The sequence below is a fragment of the Erinaceus europaeus genome, chromosome 9 (genome assembly GCF_950295315.1).
Source record: "Erinaceus europaeus chromosome 9, mEriEur2.1, whole genome shotgun sequence".
In the NCBI taxonomy this organism is placed as follows: Eukaryota; Metazoa; Chordata; class Mammalia; order Eulipotyphla; family Erinaceidae; genus Erinaceus; species Erinaceus europaeus.
This window is the reverse complement of record NC_080170.1, coordinates 115,750,600-115,767,936: the sequence shown is the minus strand read 5'-3', so window position 1 is coordinate 115,767,936 and position 17,337 is coordinate 115,750,600. Positions and strand designations below refer to the sequence as shown.

At 42.5% G+C, this 17,337-nt stretch overlaps 1 protein-coding gene across 1 annotated transcript; it reads left to right on the top strand.

Annotated features, from left to right (window-relative positions):
* The first annotated feature begins 4 nt into the window (after positions 1-4).
* On the top strand, positions 5-16,802 carry CCT8 (chaperonin containing TCP1 subunit 8). Its single transcript, XM_060198582.1, has 15 exons — positions 5-161; positions 3,843-3,933; positions 6,126-6,205; positions 7,774-7,923; positions 9,035-9,215; positions 9,320-9,381; positions 10,236-10,373; positions 11,239-11,417; positions 12,433-12,499; positions 12,577-12,664; positions 12,751-12,866; positions 13,278-13,349; positions 13,428-13,592; positions 14,209-14,328; positions 16,580-16,802. Exons 1-15 carry the CDS (start codon positions 102-104, stop codon positions 16,655-16,657), a joined length of 1,647 nt encoding a protein of 548 aa, XP_060054565.1. The 5' UTR covers positions 5-101; the 3' UTR covers positions 16,658-16,802.
* The last annotated feature ends 535 nt before the right edge of the window (positions 16,803-17,337 follow it).

Genomic DNA, 17,337 nt, shown 5'->3' with positions numbered 1-17,337 from the left:
GTGAAGTCGCGGCACGCTGCGTTCCCAGGAGGCTGTGCGAGGCCCACGTTTCCTGCGGCATCTGGTGAACGGGCGCGTGAGCGGCTTCCTGCGGGTTAGCCATGGCGCTTCACGTTCCCAAAGCCCCGGGCTTTGCCCAAATGCTCAAGGATGGAGCGAAGGTAAGGCAGGGAGGGAAAAGGCGGGGGGGGGGGGATCGAGAGCTGGGCGGGGGGGGGGAGTCAGCGAAGGGCTTCGACGGGCGCGGCCCAGGGCTAACTAACGGGCCGGGCGTGCTCCCGGGGTTGGGGGGGGGGGTAGGGCAAGAGAAGGTTCCGGAAGGGGAGGGAGGTGCGTCCTCCAGACTCTCCGCCGGGGCGGCGGCCCGGGGGCACATCCGTTCCGCCATCCCTAAGCGGGGGCTCATTGTGAGCGGGAAGTCGAGGGGGCGGGCGATGGTGGAGACATGCAACCCGGGAGAGGGGCCGTCGCTGGGCAGCTTTCTGTCCGATGGGAAGTGGGGCTCCCCGTTTAGCGGGGGCTGGGCTGGGAGGACGGAGGGATTCAGATCGTTGGAAAGTCAGTGCTTCATCCCACTGGCCCCGCGTGAGGTCCGCCCGGGCCTCGCTGCCTCATGTTTAAATTGAGGATCGGATCTCCAGATGCCACTGGGGGAGCCGTTAGTGTCTGACTTAACCCTGGGCCAGATCCAAGTGTTTTTTTTTTTTTTTTCGACTGAGTCTTCAGTGTGTTTTCTTTTTTTTTTCTCCTTTAATTTTTATTATCTTTATTTGTTGGTTAGGGACAGCTAGAAATCTAGGGGAGAGGGAGAGAGACACCTGCAGCCCTGCTTCACCATTTGCAAAGCTTTCTCCCTGCGGTTAGGGACCGGGGGCTCGAACCCGGGTCCTTGAGCACTGTCTTCTAGCGTTTGCCCTTCTTCCGTAGCCAGTCAACAGCGTCAGGTTGAAAGGTGTCAGGAGCTGCTTGTTGCTGGCTTTGAAAGTGACTGGGACCCATGTGGATTCAGTCGGCTAGGAAGGATCGTCAGTTTCCCCAATGAATGGGGACTCACGGGATGCACCACGGGAAGGTCGATCCAATGCAACCCCTTGAGCACTGTAACATGTGCGCTCAACCCCGTGCGCCACCGCCCGGCCCCTTGAATGTTTTCAAGAGCATGTTCTTTCTTTCATTCTTTTTTTTTTTCTCCCTTTCTCTTTTAAAATTTTATTTATTTTCCCTTTTGTTGCCCTTATTTCTTTTTTATTGTTGTAGTTACTATTGTTGTTGGACAGGACAGAGAGAAATGGAGAGAGGAGGGGAAGACAGAGAGGGGGAGAGAAAGACAGACACCTGCAGACCTGCTTCACCTCTTGTGAAGCGACTCCCCTGCAGGTGGGGAGCCAGGGCTCGAACCGGGATCCTTAACGCTGGTTCTTGAGCTTTGCGCCACCTGCGCTTAACCCGCTGTACAACCGCCCGGTTCCCATCTCTCTATTTTTTAATATTTTAATTTTTTTATCGGATCGAGTCAGAGAAATTGAGAGTGGAGGGGAAGATAGGGAAAGAGACACCTGCGGCCCTTGCTTCGTCACTGGTGAAGTTCCTCCCTGCAGGTGGGGGCCAGGGGCTTGAACCCGGGTCCTTGTGCACTATGATGTGTGCATTCCCCCCACCCCCCCTTAAGCATTCGCATACATTTCTGATAAACTTGTCTTTTGGTCCGGTCAGATGGTGACGGTGCTTTATGTAAACCTCACACACATACCCCCAAGCTTCTGAAATACAAGATCAGGCTGGATCAGTATTTCTAGAACTTTTTTTCTTTTTTTTTTAAGGATGCACTTTAAAGATAATATGAATATACAGAGTGAATTTCGGGTTTAATGTCAACGTTAGTGATACACCTTTGCAGAAAATGACAGCACCTCTTTTTTTTTTTAACAGCGAAAGCTTCTTCATTGTTTTTGAGGCAAGAATAATAAAGATAACTAGAATGATCATCTCACATCATGATAAAGGAAATAAGTCCTAACTGTAATAAAGAATAACAAAGCCACACCCCCCTATAGGGGGGGAGAACAATCAAGGGAGATGTTTAGGGGAAAACAAGACTTGCTGAGTTGACAGAAGGCTCTTACCAGGGTAAAAGAGGGTAATTGTTCCAGACTGAAAGGGCAGTAGCGCAGCGGGTTAAGCGCAGGTGGCACAAAGGTAAAGATCCCGGTTCGAGCCCCCAGCTCCCCACCTGCAGGAGGCCGCTGCACAGGCAGTGAAGCAGGTCTCCGGGTGTCACATCCTTCTCTCCCCCTCTCTATCTTCCCCTCCTCTCCCCATTTTCTCTCTGTCCTATCCAACAACAACATCAATAAAAACTACAATGAAATAAGGGCAACAAAAAGGAATAAATAAATATTTTTTTAATTATTTAAATAAATAAAAGTTATGATAGTGTCCCATAGAAGTGGTGGGCATATTTTATACCAACAGTGCTTTATACCGTATTAGTAGACACCTGAGGCAATTGCTCTGTGGCTAGAGAACTTGAGGGACTGAATGTTTTATTTTATTTAAATTACTTGAAATTTTTTTTAAACTCATTTTATTTTTATTTGTTCCCTTTTGTTGCCCTTGTTTTATTGTTGGATAGGACAGAGAGAAATAGAGAGGGGAGAGAAAGACAGACACCTGCAGACCTGCTTCACCACCTGTGAAGCGACTCCCCTGCAGGTGGGGAGCCGTGGGCTCAAACCGGAATTCTTACACCGGTCCTGGCGGTTTGCGCCAAGTGCGCTTAACCCACAGCGCCACCGCTCGACCCCCATTACTTGAAATTTTAACTAGCCATGTGTGGCTGCTCGTGGCTTCTGTATTGGATAGAGTCACTAAATCGGTAAGTGTGAGTCCTCCCTGAGGCCCTGGGTAAACCCCAACACCAAAATTCAGTGAAAATTGGGGGGTTTTAACTAGAGAGTGATTTGATCACCTTTTTTTGGGAATATTTTGTGTTTTGCCTCTCCCCTTTAAATTAGTCAGTTTTTTTAGAACTGCTGTTACAGTGCAGTTTCTGACAGTAAGAAACATAAATGCCACAGTTCAATTTTTTTTTCCTCCAGGGTTATTGCAGGGCTCAGTGCCTGCAGCATGAATCCACCGCTCCTGGAGACCATTTTTTCCCCTTTTATTGCCCTTGTTATTGTGGTTATTATTATTGCCATTGTTGATGTTCATTGTTGGATAGGACAGAGAGAAATGGAGAGAGGAGGGGAAGACAGAGAGGGGGAGAGAAAGAGAGACACCTGCAGACCTGCTTCACCGCCTGTGAAGCGACTCCCCTGCAGGTGGGGAGCCAGGGGCTCGAACCGGGGTCCCTGCGCTTTGCACCACATGTGCTTAACCCACTGTGCCACCACCCGACCCCCCACAGTTCAGTTTTTACAAAGAATTGATAAACTCAATGATATTTTTTTTTGAGATAGTTTTCTTTAATTAGCATGAGCACTTTTCTCTGTATTTTTTCTACTGTATTTTTAAAAAGAATTATAGGCCTTATATTTTGAGAGAAATAACATGCTTCAACTAGTTCTTCAATTAACTAGTGATCAAACTTACCATTTGTGAATATCAAGTCCCTTGCTTTACTTCTTCCTAAGGAGAATTTTATTGTTGAGGAAGAGAGCGAGGGAGAACTAGAGCATCACTGGCAGGTTGGCCTCGTGCTTTGTCCATTACACCACCTCCCATGCTTCGCTTTGCTTCTATTTTATTTGAACAGTTCTTTGAGTTAAGTACTGTTACTACCTTTATCCCCATTTTACAGATGAAGCAATGTCTTGTCTAATTGGAAATTTTCTTCACAGCATTTTTCAGGATTGGAAGAGGCTGTGTACAGGAACATACAGGCTTGCAAGGAGCTTGCCCAAACAACTCGAACAGCATATGGACCAAATGGTAATTTCTGAGTTTGTAAGATACAGTGATAGTCTTTTAAACTTGTTCTGAGAATACCTATGAACCAAAAGTTTTGGAAGTTAGTACAGTTTAATGGAATCCAGGTAACTTTTCCTGTTTTTAAGCAGCCACTTACCTCTTAAGGAAAATGAGGGGGGAGTCGGGCGGTAGCGCAGCAGGTTAAGCGCACCTGGAGCAAAGTGCAAGGACCAGAGTAAGGATCCCGGTTCGAGCCCCAGCTCCCCACCTGCAGGGGAGTCGCTTCACAGGTGGTGGAGCAGGTCTGCAAGTGTCTTTATCTTTCTCTTCCCTTGTCTGTCTTCCCCTCCTCTCTCCATTTTTCTCTGTCCTATCCAGCAACAACATCAGTAACAACAATAACTACAACAAGGGCAACAAAAGGGAATAAATAAATATTTAGAAAAAGAAAAATGAGAATCAGAATATTATCCTTCATCTTCAAACAGTCGGAAAACGCTGGCACTTTTGCTATGGAGATAGTGCCTACAGTTCAGATACCGAACCAGTTCTTTTACATTAAAAAAGATACTATCGGGGTACTGAAAAGATGCTGGGTAGTGGCACGCCTGGTTGAGTGCACATGTCACAATGTGCAAGTACCCGGGTTTGAGCCCCCAATTCCCACCTGCAGGGGCAAAGCTTTGCAAGTGGTAAGCGGGGTTGCAGATGTCTTTCTCTTTCCCTCTGTGTCTCCCCCTTCCTCTCGATTTCTGACTGTGTCTATCCAATAAATAAATAATAAATAAAAAATATTAAGAAGATACTATAGGTAGGGAGGAGACTCGGTGTGATGTAGGTCGCGAGGGTCCATACAGGATAAAAAAGTTCCTTTATTACATTGAGTGGCCTATTGCCAGTTGAATATACTTGATACAGAATTATGGGACAAGCAAAAGTAGGTATATTTTTACTGGATTATATTTATTATTAAGAAAGAGATACAGTGAGAGGCCAAAAGAGATAAAGAACACTGTTGAGCTCTGGCTTCTGGTGGTGCTAGGGATTGAACCTGGGGTCTTCGGAGCCTCAGGCATAAGAATCTTTTACATAATCATTATATTGTCTCCCTGGCTCATTATATTTGTCTATATTTTTTAAAGATATTTATTAATGAGGAAGATAGGAGAGAGAACCAGACATCACTCTGGCACATACGCTGCCGGGGATTGAACTCAGGACCTCATGCTTGAGAGTCCAAAGCTTTATCACTGCGCCACCTCCTGGACCACTATATTTATCTTTTCACAGGTTAATATAATTTATATTTATTGGCCAGAAAGGTGAGCATCCTCAGTGGTATACATAATCAAACATTGATTGATGGCAGTGATGTGGGTCTTTTTTTTTCCCTCCTCATCCTATTTCACAGAGATTTTTGTGTTTCACTCCTGAGAGTGTGCTTACACAAATGTAGATGGTAAAGCCATCTACTACACGCCTAGGCTGAATGGGATAGCCTCTTGGGACCTCTGTCATACGTGTTCTTCGAAATAAGTGGGGGTCGGGTGGTAGCACAGCGGGTTAAGCGCACATGGTGAAATATCCCTAAGTAACGTGTGGCTGTCCTGGAGAGTAGAAAGGAAGGAGACTGGGCGTGGGGATAGCATAATGTTTATGCAAGAAGAATGCTCATGCCTGGGCTCTGAGGTTCCAGGTTCAGTCTCCCATACCCCCATAAACAGAGCTGGGCGGTGCTCTAGTACAATAAAAGGAACGAGACTGTAGCCTTGCCTTCATGGAAAGCCTTGGGTCTGTTAGATGGCAGTACAGTTCTTTCAGTATTTTGGTTTTGTGTGTGTGTGTGTGTGTGTGTGTGTGTGTGTTTTAATATTCATTTTCCCTTTTTGTTGCCCTTGTTTTATTGTTGGTATTATTGTTGTTGTTATTGATATCATTGGATAGGACAGAGAGAAATGGAGAGAGGAGGGGGAGAGAAAGATAGACACCTGCAGACCTGCTTCACTGCTTGTGAAGTGACTCCCCTGCAGGTGGGGAGCAAGGGGCTTGAACCGGGATCCTTACGCCGGTCCTTGTGCTTTGTGCCACCTGCGCTTAACTGCTGCACTACCGCCTGACTCCCGTGTGTTTGTTTCTTTAAGTGAACGTAAATGTTTGGTATTTGGAGGAAGGGTCTGAGTAGCAATTAATTTCTTTAATTTTTGTTTTTTGAGGAATGAACAAAATGGTCATCAACCACCTGGAGAAGTTGTTTGTGACTAATGATGCGGCGACCATTTTAAGAGAGCTTCAGGTAAGTTATCTCAAAGTCAGAGGTTTGGGTGACATAAAAAATTAAGTATATTTTAGTAGAAGGAGCCTTTTTAGACTGAATATTAAGGTTGTTTTTGCTGATAACAAATTGAATGTTTCTTGTTCCGTAGAGTCTGACACTGCTGTGACTCATTCCAGCATGCAGAAATGACTGATACTTAAAACTTTGTGTGGGGGGGGGGGTGAACATTTAAGTAAATTTTGCTTTGTTTACCTGCAGTTTTGATGTTCTAGCTAGGCTATGTATATATATATATATATATATATTGCCCTTGGGTTGTGAGGAAGGTTTTCCTTACCCCCTTAACACTGCTTTGTAATTTGCCTCAGGGATCTAAGCTTACGTCTTACAACTCCAGACGTAAGTCATTTTAAAATGAGAATCTGTAAGTTAACGTTTATCTAAAGTCCTAAATAATCATATGTTAAAAGAATATGCTGACACAAATAAATTGATTTTGTGAGAAATTTGTGGGAGAAGAAGTGATTGTGAATTTTTGTGTTCACTATGGTGTTCAGAAGTAACTAAGCTTTTTCTTTTCACACTACTAGCCTTGTTTTCTAGATGCAGAAGTATCTAGAGTCTGAGGGAGAAACACTTAAAAGTATTTATAGCCCTTTTTCCTCCGAGAAGCATTTTATATTCTTTTTTTTTTCCTTTTCCTTGATATATGCAGTAATATATTTAGTGGGACCAGGGAGGGTGACCTCACTTATGAAGGTCAGGCCTTCTGTGCATGAGGTCCTGCGTTCCATTCCTGGCCTCACATGAGAACAAGGTCAGCGACAAGTGGAACTCTGTCCATTATGGAATGGTGGATATTCTGATGTGTTGATGTGTCTCTCTCAATCTTTGCTCTTCCCATCTCTCTGTGTCTCATGAAAAATAAAAAATAAAAAATTAAGCAGGAGGGGAGGGCTCAGTTGGAGAGCACATTCTCTGGGTCCAGGTGTGATCCCTTGTAGCTCTGTAAGAAAAAAGAAAAATGTGGAAATTGAGGCTCATGGCTTAATTTAGTCCCCCTAGCTTTATTTACTCATTTTTCTTTAGTATAAATTATTTTTTGGTAGAACAGAGAAATTGGTGGGGGGGAGGGATAATGAGGGAGAAAGACAGACCTGCACAGGTGGTCAGCTTTCGGGAAATGCCCCCTGCAGGTAGGAAGTGGGGCTTGAACCTGGGTCCTTGCGCTTAGTAACGCATATGCTCAACTGGGTGTGCCATCGCCTAGCCCTGTACTTCTTCATTTTTACTACCTAAGTTTAGTGGGTCAAATTACTTGGTAACTTAGTGCACTGAGTGACCATCAAAAGAAGCTGCACTTTGATATTTCATTTATCGTGATGCACTTTTTGCCCATAACTCTAGAGGGAGTAGGATTTTCTTGTGAGGCTGTATGTAGTTTGGAACAGTGTGTACAAAATGAAGCCACTTGAACCACTGAGGTTGGGGTCTAATAATTTCATAAAAGGTGAAAAAGAGCAGTTTTCTACTACCTTTATGATCAGACCTTTTCAGCTGATACTTACTCAAATCCTCCGTTCCAGGTTCAGCATCCTGCCGCAAAAATGATCGTGATGGCCTCGCACATGCAGGAGCAAGAGGTCGGCGACGGCACCAACTTTGTTCTGGTGTTTGCTGGAGCTCTTCTGGAATTAGCTGAAGAGCTTCTGAGAATTGGCCTGTCAGTCTCAGAGGCAAGTATATTCATCTTACAGTGTAATGCTGTTTAGTTTTTTTTTTTAATACTATTTAATTTTTGCCTGGCTGTATATACACCTGTTTTTCAAACCTAAATAGAAGTCAGTGTTGCAGTTCTTCTTCTTCTAGCGTTTGCCCTTCTTCCGTAGCCAGTCAACAGCGTCAGGTTGAAAGGTGTCAGGAGCTGCTTGTTGCTGGCTTTGAAAGTGACTGGGATCCATGTGGATTCAGTCGGCTAGGAAGGATCGTCAGTTTCCCCAATGAATTGGGTACTCACGTGATGCACCACGAGAAGGTCGATCCACTGCATCCCAAGTATTGCAGAGTGTATACACACATACACTTGCTTCACAAGCACTATTTCATTCTGTCCTTGCAAGAACTCTGTGCCTAAGGCCTACTGTAACTAACCCTGTTCTAAGCCAGAGAAATAACTTACTGAGTTGAGTGACTATGCTGTCATGTGCAAGTCCCAGTTTTAAGCCCCTGCACATGGAAGATGTTGCGGTACCAGAAGAAGCTCCATTGTTGCGGTGTCTATCTCTGTCTGAATGGGGAAGCAACCCAAATGAAGTGAAATTGGACATGTGTGAGGCCCTAATTCTACACAAAACACCCCCTTATTGTAGGTGGGGGACATGAAACAAGTGGGGAAAAAATTTTTTTGGACTTGAAATCCTTGTTAATGAGTGGCCAATTTAGGATTCAAATTGAGGCAAACAGCAAAACCTCCACTCTGAAACTGTAGGCTATATTATGGGTATCCTTCAAGACGTATAGCTTACTTAATTCATTGCATTATCAAAATAAGCTACTAAGTCTTGTCAGGATCGTGCCATTTAAAGAAATTTTTTTTTCTTTTTATTTCCTTTTGTTGCCCTTGTTTTATTGTCGTAGTTATTGTTTTTTGTTGGATAGGACAGAGAGAAATGGAGAGGATGTAAGACGGGCAGAGAAAGACACCTGCAGACCAAGCGACTCCCCTGCAGGTGGGGAGCCAGGGGCTCGAACTGGGATCCTTACACCGGTCCTTGTGCTTTGCGCCACCTGTGCTTAACCCGCTGTGCTCCCCCACTTACAGAAATTTTTATGCTCTTTACTTTGAAGGTCATAGAAGGTTATGAGATAGCCTGCAGAAAAGCCCATGAGATTCTTCCTGATTTGGTATGCTGTTCAGCAAAAAGTCTCCGAGATGTTGATGAGGTGTCGTCTCTACTCCGCACCTCTGTAATGAGTAAACAATACGGTAATGAAGTGTTTCTGGCCAACCTTATTGCCCAGGCATGTGGTGAGTACCAGTAAATGAAAAGATTCCTCATAGAGTTATCTTCTCGTGACTTTCTGTTGTTGTTCTAGTATACCTTCTGATAATACTCCATTCTTTTTTAACAGTATCTATTTTCCCCGATTCTGGCCATTTCAATGTTGACAACATCAGAGTTTGTAAAATCCTGGTGAGTTTACAAAAATGTAATCTAGATAGGGTGATTATCTTTTGCAAGAAAAGAAACTTGATGTTCATCTAAGTCTTAGTTGTATCCCAGATTTGTGCACTTCCTGCTATTTATAGCATTTTGTTATTGCTAGATTGTAACTGCTGTATTAAAAGGATAGTCACAAAGGGTAGTCAATTTTTGTATGACAGCTTACTATTTAAACACAGTAATAATAATTTTGCATTCACATATGTTGAATTATAAGACAGTTCTAAGTGGGAGAGATGGGGAGTTGGATAGCATAATGGTTATGCAAAGAGACTCAGGCCTGAGGTTCCAAAGTCCCAGGTTCAGTCATCCCCCACCACCACCACCATTAGCCAGAGCAGAGCAGTGCTCTGTTAAGAAAAAAAAAAAAAAAAGTTTCTAAATGGGAGGAGTGTTGAATAGTTGTACCATTATAAAAGTCACAGTTAAATGCTTATATTAAAAAACAAGTTTTTAAAAATAAATAGTTTAGGGCTGAGTGGTTAACACCCAGTTGAGTGCGTTAAAAAGAAAGGAAAAAATACCCACAGGGAGCAGTGGATTTGTTGGGCAGGCACTGAGCCCCAGTGATAATTTGGTGGCAATAAAAAACCAGTAATGATCAGTATATTACAGCTGATAAGTGTAGTGGCTTAGCACATGGGCATGTTGTTAATGTAGCTGTTCAGCCAACATACGTGAGATGCCTACCACCTCCCCGCACCCTGTATTCCTAAGAATCCCTGCTTTAGGCTATCACCAAAATCAGAAAAGGATACTTTTGCTACACACTAAATCAACTCATATTAAGAGATCACTGACTATATTGGTGTTAAATTCCCTAGGGCTCTGGAATCTATTCCTCTTCAGTATTGCATGGCATGGTTTTCAAGAAGGAAACCGAAGGTGATGTAACATCTGTCAAAGATGCAAAAATCGCAGTGTATTCTTGTCCCTTTGATGGCATGATAACAGAAACTAAGGTATGCAGACTTCATACCCCTAAAATTAAATACTTATGATTGCTCCTTGGAGTTGCTATTAATCTAGTGAATAAATACTGCCTATTACTAAAGGCTATAGGATATGGGGCTGGGAAGATAGCATAATGGTTATGCAAATGACTTCGTGCCTGAGGCTCTGAATTTCCAGGTTCAATACCCAACATCACCAGAAGCCAGAGCTGAAGCAGTGTTCTGAAGAAAAAAGATAAAAAGAAAACTGCGGGTTCATATCTGTTTTTAAATTACATTTGCATTCTTTGAATATCTTCATGTTGAATACTTTAATATGTAATAAGACCGTAACATAATGTTGAGATTCTGTAGCATCCTAAGATAAAATAGGCTATTGAATTTGAAATTTACAAATGTGCTTTTTAAACTAGGCTGTTTTGAAGTTTATACATATAGGTCACTGCTGGCTTTATCCCTAAAGTTGTTGGGATCTGGGACATAGTTTTTTAATAGGTGTTGTGGTCATTAGTTTAAACTTTAGAAGATTGCTTAGGTGCTACACTATTTGTTGGTATTTCTCAGAAGGTTAATGTTGGGATATGTGCCCAGCGTACCTAAAGGCAGTGTTTTCCAGCAAAGCGCTGGAATAAGTGCCAGAGGGGTGGGGTGAGGGTAAGAGGTCTAGGCTCAAACTAGATGGGCGTTTCATGCAGATTTCAAATTCTTCACTGTGAGTGTGTATTTATCTTCCTGTGTTCTCCCAACTCATCAATAGGAAACTATATGATCCAGTGCTCAGTAGTAAAATGGTTTTACACCTACTTTTGTAACTCAAAAGGCTAAGAGAAGGGCGGTGGATTGGTTTAATCACAGTACTTGTTTGTTTTGCTAGGGAACGGTATTAATAAAGACTGCTGAAGAGTTGATGAATTTTAGTAAAGGAGAAGAAAATCTCATGGATTCACAAGTGAAAGCTATTGCCGACGCTGGTGCGAATGTCATAGTAACAGGTGGCAAAGTGGCAGACATGGCTCTTCATTATGCAAACAAGTACAATATCATGCTGGTGAGGTGAGCTGATTTCTGTTAACCTGTATCGTAATAAAGGAGAGGGAAAACATTCAAAGCAAGAGAAGAAACCAGGCACAAACCTGGTCCCCACTGTCCGCTGGAATGTGGAATCGGGAGCATAATTCTTAATCCGTGAACACTTAGGAGCACACTAGACTACACCTACCCAGTCACAGCTCCTGGCACTTAGTGTAACATGCAGGGGTGGGGGGATTGCTGTTCTAACTAATCACGGAACGTGATAACCCACAGTAAAGCCGAATTTTGCAGAATGCTTAGTTCTTACCTGATTAGAACTATAAAAGCCTAGTACTCTGAGGAGACTTGGATTTCCCAGTTCTGAATAGTACCATGATTGCTTATGTCTGAATTACACAATTTGAATTTGAAGCTTCAGTGTCACAAGACTAACTTGGATCTCTAAACATCACCTACTTAATCTCTTTGTAGATGATGTCAGGGCCGGGTGGTGGTGCACCTCGTTTAGCGCGCCTTACAAGGACTGGTGCTTGAACCCCTGCTCCCCACCTGCAGGGGGAAAGCTTTGTGAGTGGTGAAGCAGGGCTGCAGGTGTCTGTCTGCCTCCCTTTTTTTTTTTTTTTTAATATTTTGTTTATTTTGCCTTTTGTTGCCCTTGTTTTTTATTGTTGTTGTAGTTCTTATTGTTGTTATTGATGCCAACATTGTTAGATAGGACAGAGAGAAATGGAGAGAGGAGGGAAAGACAGAGAGGAGGGAAAGAAAGACACCTGCAGACCTGCTTCACCTCTTATGAAATGATTCCCCTGCAGGTGGGGAGCCGGGGGCTCGGACCAGGATCCTTACTCTGGTCCTTGCACTTTGCACCCAGTGCGCTTAACCTGCTGAGCTAACACCTGACTCCCCTATCTCCCTTTCTGTTTCCCCTTCCCTCTCAATTGCCAGCTATCTATCCAATAAGTAAAGATTTTTTAAAATCTTTGTAGATGATGTCTTATGGAATTTCAACATCTGTCTTTGTTTTTGTGTCTTTAAGGCTAAATTCCAAGTGGGATCTCAGAAGACTGTGCAAAACAGTTGGTGCAACAGCTCTTCCTAGATTGGTAGGTATTATGGACAGCATTCAAAAGCAGTCCAACCTATTTGAATTAGCTCTGTTATAATAGCTCCTTTTTCACAGACTCCTCCTGTCCTTGAAGAAATGGGGCACTGTGATAATGTTTACCTCTCAGAAGTTGGAGACACACAGGTGGTGGTTTTTAAGCATGGTATGTTATAATGATAAAATGATGCTGCTATAAACATGGGGATGTTTCTTTTCTTATTTTAATACTTGGATATATTTTATTGGCAGAAAAAGAAGACGGTGCCATCTCTACCATTGTGCTTCGAGGCTCTACAGACAATCTCATGGATGATATAGAAAGGGCTATAGATGATGGTGTCAATACTTTCAAAGTTCTCACCAGGGTCAGTGGTAACATGAATCTTTCGTAATTTCTGAGAGCCCAGAACATGGTTCTCAAATTCCTAAGCATTCTGAGAATTTCAAAGGATCTCCCCCCCCCCTTGATACTAGGCTTAATTTCCTAAAATGTGGAACTATGTTTTAGAGGGATAGCTTCTGTTTCTTTTGATGATAATGTTCCTTCAGTTGTGTAATCACTACTGTGCTCCATTTGTGGAAGTGTAGACTCATATGGTGAGTCCCTCCTTTTTCATATATACCAGACATTGTACAGTAAGATGATTTGTCCAAATCATTTAACTTTTATAAAATTTGTGATTTGTACTTGCACTCCAGCCTTGTGGAGTACTAGAATTTGAAAAGATTGGAACACTGCAGTGTTTCTTAGTAATCTCTTTTTGGTACTATTTTAGGATAGACGCCTTGTGCCTGGAGGTGGAGCAACAGAAATTGAATTAGCCAAACAGATTACATCATATGGAGAGGTAAATTTTTCACTGCATAAACTGACTTTCCATTAATTCCCTGAATGGATTATAATACTAATAACATTTTTGTTTCAGACATGCCCTGGACTGGAGCAGTATGCAATTAAGAAGTTTGCTGAAGCATTCGAAGCTATTCCTCGGGCACTGGCAGAAAATTCAGGAGTTAAGGCCAATGAAATAATCTCTAAACTATATGCAGTACATCAAGAAGGAAATAAAAACGTCGGATTAGATATTGAGGTATTTGTCAAAACACTGCGGAAATATATATTTAATTAATAGTATATAATTTTGTGTATGTGTAGCCTAAAGAGAATAGTAATAAGTTTAAAAGGAATGTCTGAGAGAGTGTTCTGCCTTGGAAGCAAATGATATAATTAGCTATTAGGCTTTTAGTTCATCTGATGGGGAATTTAATTTTCCTTCTGTTTCATTAATAACTAGTCTTTTTACCTAGTTGTTTTTCCAGCACTATTTTTAAAAAAATGTATACATCTTGGGAGTTGGGCAGTAGTGCAGTGTGTTAAGCACGCAGCACAAAGTGCAAGGACGGGAGTAAGCATCCCGGTTCGTGCCCCCCGCTCCCCATCTGCATGGGAGTTGCTTCACAGGCTTCAGTGAAGCAGGTCTGCAGGTGTCTATCTTTCTCTCCCCGTTTTCCCCTCCTCTCTCCATTTCTCTGTCCTATCTTAACGACAACATTAATAGCAACAATAATAACTATAACGATAATTTAAAAGGGTGGGGGACAACAAGGGCAGCAAAAGGGAAAATAAATGTACACATCTTTATCACCGTGTAAATATTTTCACATAAAAGAATTGGATGTGAAAGAATGCATACTTTGTGTTGACAGCCTGAAGTCCCTGCTGTAAAGGACATGTTAGAAGCTGGTATTCTAGATACTTATCTTGGAAAATATTGGGCTATCAAACTGGCTACTAATGCTGCCGTCACTGTGCTTAGAGTGGATCAGGTGAGTGAACGTGAAGTCTTGATCTTTAAATAGATATCTCAGTGGTGTATTTCCTGATTATGGGACAACACAGTTCTCACTGTACAAAGGAGTATTTTTTGACCTGTATCTTAGTGAGAAGCCCTCTTAGTGGCTAAGAAATACCTTAACTAGTATTCCGGGAGGTGGTGCAGTGGATAAGGCTTTGGACTCTCAGGCATAAGGTCCCAAGTTCAGTCCCCAGCAGCACATGTACCAGAGTGATGTCTGGTTTTTTCTTCTTCTATCATTTCTTATGAATGAATAACATTTAAGAAAAGAAATACCTTAAACTAGTGGAGCACCAGACTTCACTTATCTTTGCTTCCCAGCTCGGTCTCTGGCATCACGTGTACCAAAGTGGTGCTGTGATTTGCCTGTCTTGTGTGAAACTTTCATGTAAGAAATGATTTTTTTAAAAAAGTAAGTGGTTCTGTGGTCCAGGAGGTGGTGCAGTGGATAAAACATTAGACTGTCAAGAAGGAGGTCCTGAGCTCAATCCCCAGCAGCACATGTGCCAGATTAATCTTTGGTTCCTTCTCTTGCTCCTCCTATATTTCTTTTTTTTGTTTGTTTAGTTTCTTTATTGGGGAATTAATGTTTTACATTGACAGTAAATACAATAGTTTGTACATGCATAACATTTCCCAGTTTTGTTTCTCAATCAATAAAATCTTTTTAAAAAAAGTAAGTGGCGGGAGTTGGGCAGTAGCGCAGCGGGTTAAGCACACGTGGCATGAAGCGCAAGGACCGGCATTAAGGCTCCCCAACTGCAGGGGAGTCACTTCACAGGCAGTGAAGCAGGTCTGCAGGTGTCTTTCTCTCCCCTTCTCTGTATTCCCCTCTTCTCTCCATTTCTCTGTCCTAACAATGACATCATTAACAACAATAACTACAACAACAATAAAAAACAAAGGCAACGAAAGGGAAAATAAATATAATTTGGGTGCAAATAAGTTCTGAAATTACACTTAAAGGTCAGCTGGCCTAGCCAATCCAAACTTCAGCTAGTAAAATGTTATTTCAAGAATAGCAGATTTAGGGAGTTCGGTGGTAGCGCACGTGGCGCAAAGTGCAAGGTCCAGCATAAGGATCCGGGTTCAAGTACCCGGCTCCCCACCCCAGAGGCAGTGAAGCAGATCTGTAGGTGTCTGTCTTTCTCCTCTCTGTTTCCCCTCCTCTCCATTTCTCTCTGTCCTATCCAACAACAACGACATCAGTAACAACAATAAAACAAGGGCAACAAAAGGGAAAATAAGATAAATATGCTTTTACTCATAATATCTGGGAAGTACTACATCCTTTCACTGAGCATTTTAGGAATCAGTGTGTTATAAGAGCTTGAGAGTTCTATTTTGGAGAAGACCCAACTAGTTGTAGCTTCTTTTAAATTTGATCCCAAAACTACTGTTCCTACTACCTGACATAAATCCTTTACACCTGAGGCACCAAAGATTCCAAATTCAATCCATGGCACAAGCACAAGGCAGATCTGAGCAGTGCTGCACTGAGAAATGCATGCATGCCTGCGTGCATACAGAAACAAGTGTGTGCGCACACTGGCTGCAGTATTCGGGAAATGCTGTATTGGCGCAGACTCGGTCAGTGAGAAGCTGGTGTTCATTCATTTTAACTAGTACACTGCAGGTGTTGGATACTGAACCTGGACTCTTTGGTGTGCTTAGGATTGAATGTCTTAAGCTGCTACGCTGTTTCTTCAGGCAGGCCAGCATGTTTAACTCAGGAGCACACTTCCCATTTGAATAGTATTAGAAAAGCCCAGTGTTGAGTTTAACTTGTTTATGTATCAACCACTGTAGATTATAATGGCAAAACTGGCAGGTGGACCTAAAGCTCCTAAACCACAAGGAAGTTGGGATAAAGATGGTTGGCAAGATGAGTCTTACATATAAATAGCAAATCAGGTGCCAGACTGACTTACTTATACCCGTGATACATGCAGAGTTCTGCATTCAGCTCTTTGTGGAGTTTTTGAAGTGCATGTCCTGGAATGTCCTCCACTAATGTGTGGATTTTGCTACTACTGCCCACAAAAGCTGGGAACTCAGTGCTGGAAGCCAATAGACCTTATCCTCCTGTTTTATGTGTAGATTATATATAGGTTATGTCCACCTCAAGGATTGTTAGTCTTGATGCAAGCTGATAGCACAGCATTCTTTTTAATTCTAGAGATTGAATTTGTGTGTGTGATGTGGTTTGTTTTGTTTTGCAGATCATTATGGCAAAACCAGCCGGTGGGCCCAAACCTCCAAGTGGGAAGAAAGATTGGGATGATGACCAAAATGATTGAATGGCTTAATTTTTACTATAGGTAAAGGCTGCTGTTTGTAGTAGTGATCAAAGAATCGCCTGATGTTTTCACATTCTCCTTAAGTTAAGAAGTGTTGTGTTTGTATCCTTGGCTGGATAGAATAAACTTGTCACTGTCAAATTGACTGATGGTTAAAGAACCTTAAAGGAGGTCTGCTTGATATTCTTAAAGTTCATGTGGTTGTATGCTGCTCAGTTGTAAGGTTAAAAAAATTACTAGGGTGGTCCAGGAGGTGGCGCAGTGGCTAAGGAACTAGACTCAAGCATGAGGTCCTGAGTTCAGTCCCCAGCAGCACATGTACCAAGGTGATGTCTGGCTCTTTCTCTACTCCTATCTTTCTCATTAATAAAATCTTTAAAAAAAAAAAAAATTACTAGGAGGGTGTGATGCATCTGGTTGAGCACACATGTTAGAGAGCTCAAGGAACTAGGTTCAAGTCCCCAGTATGTTTCTTTTGGAGATAGTTTCACAAGTGATGAAGCAGGGATGTAGATGTCTCTGCCTCTCACCCCCTTCCCTCTCAATTTCTGGCTGTCTCTAAAAAAAAAAAAAAGTAAAAGATAACTCACAGGCATTCTCTAGGACACTAGCAGAAAGCATGGTATTCAAAAAGACTGTCCCTGAAGTTTCCTACATTTTAGTGTGTTTCATTTTTTTAA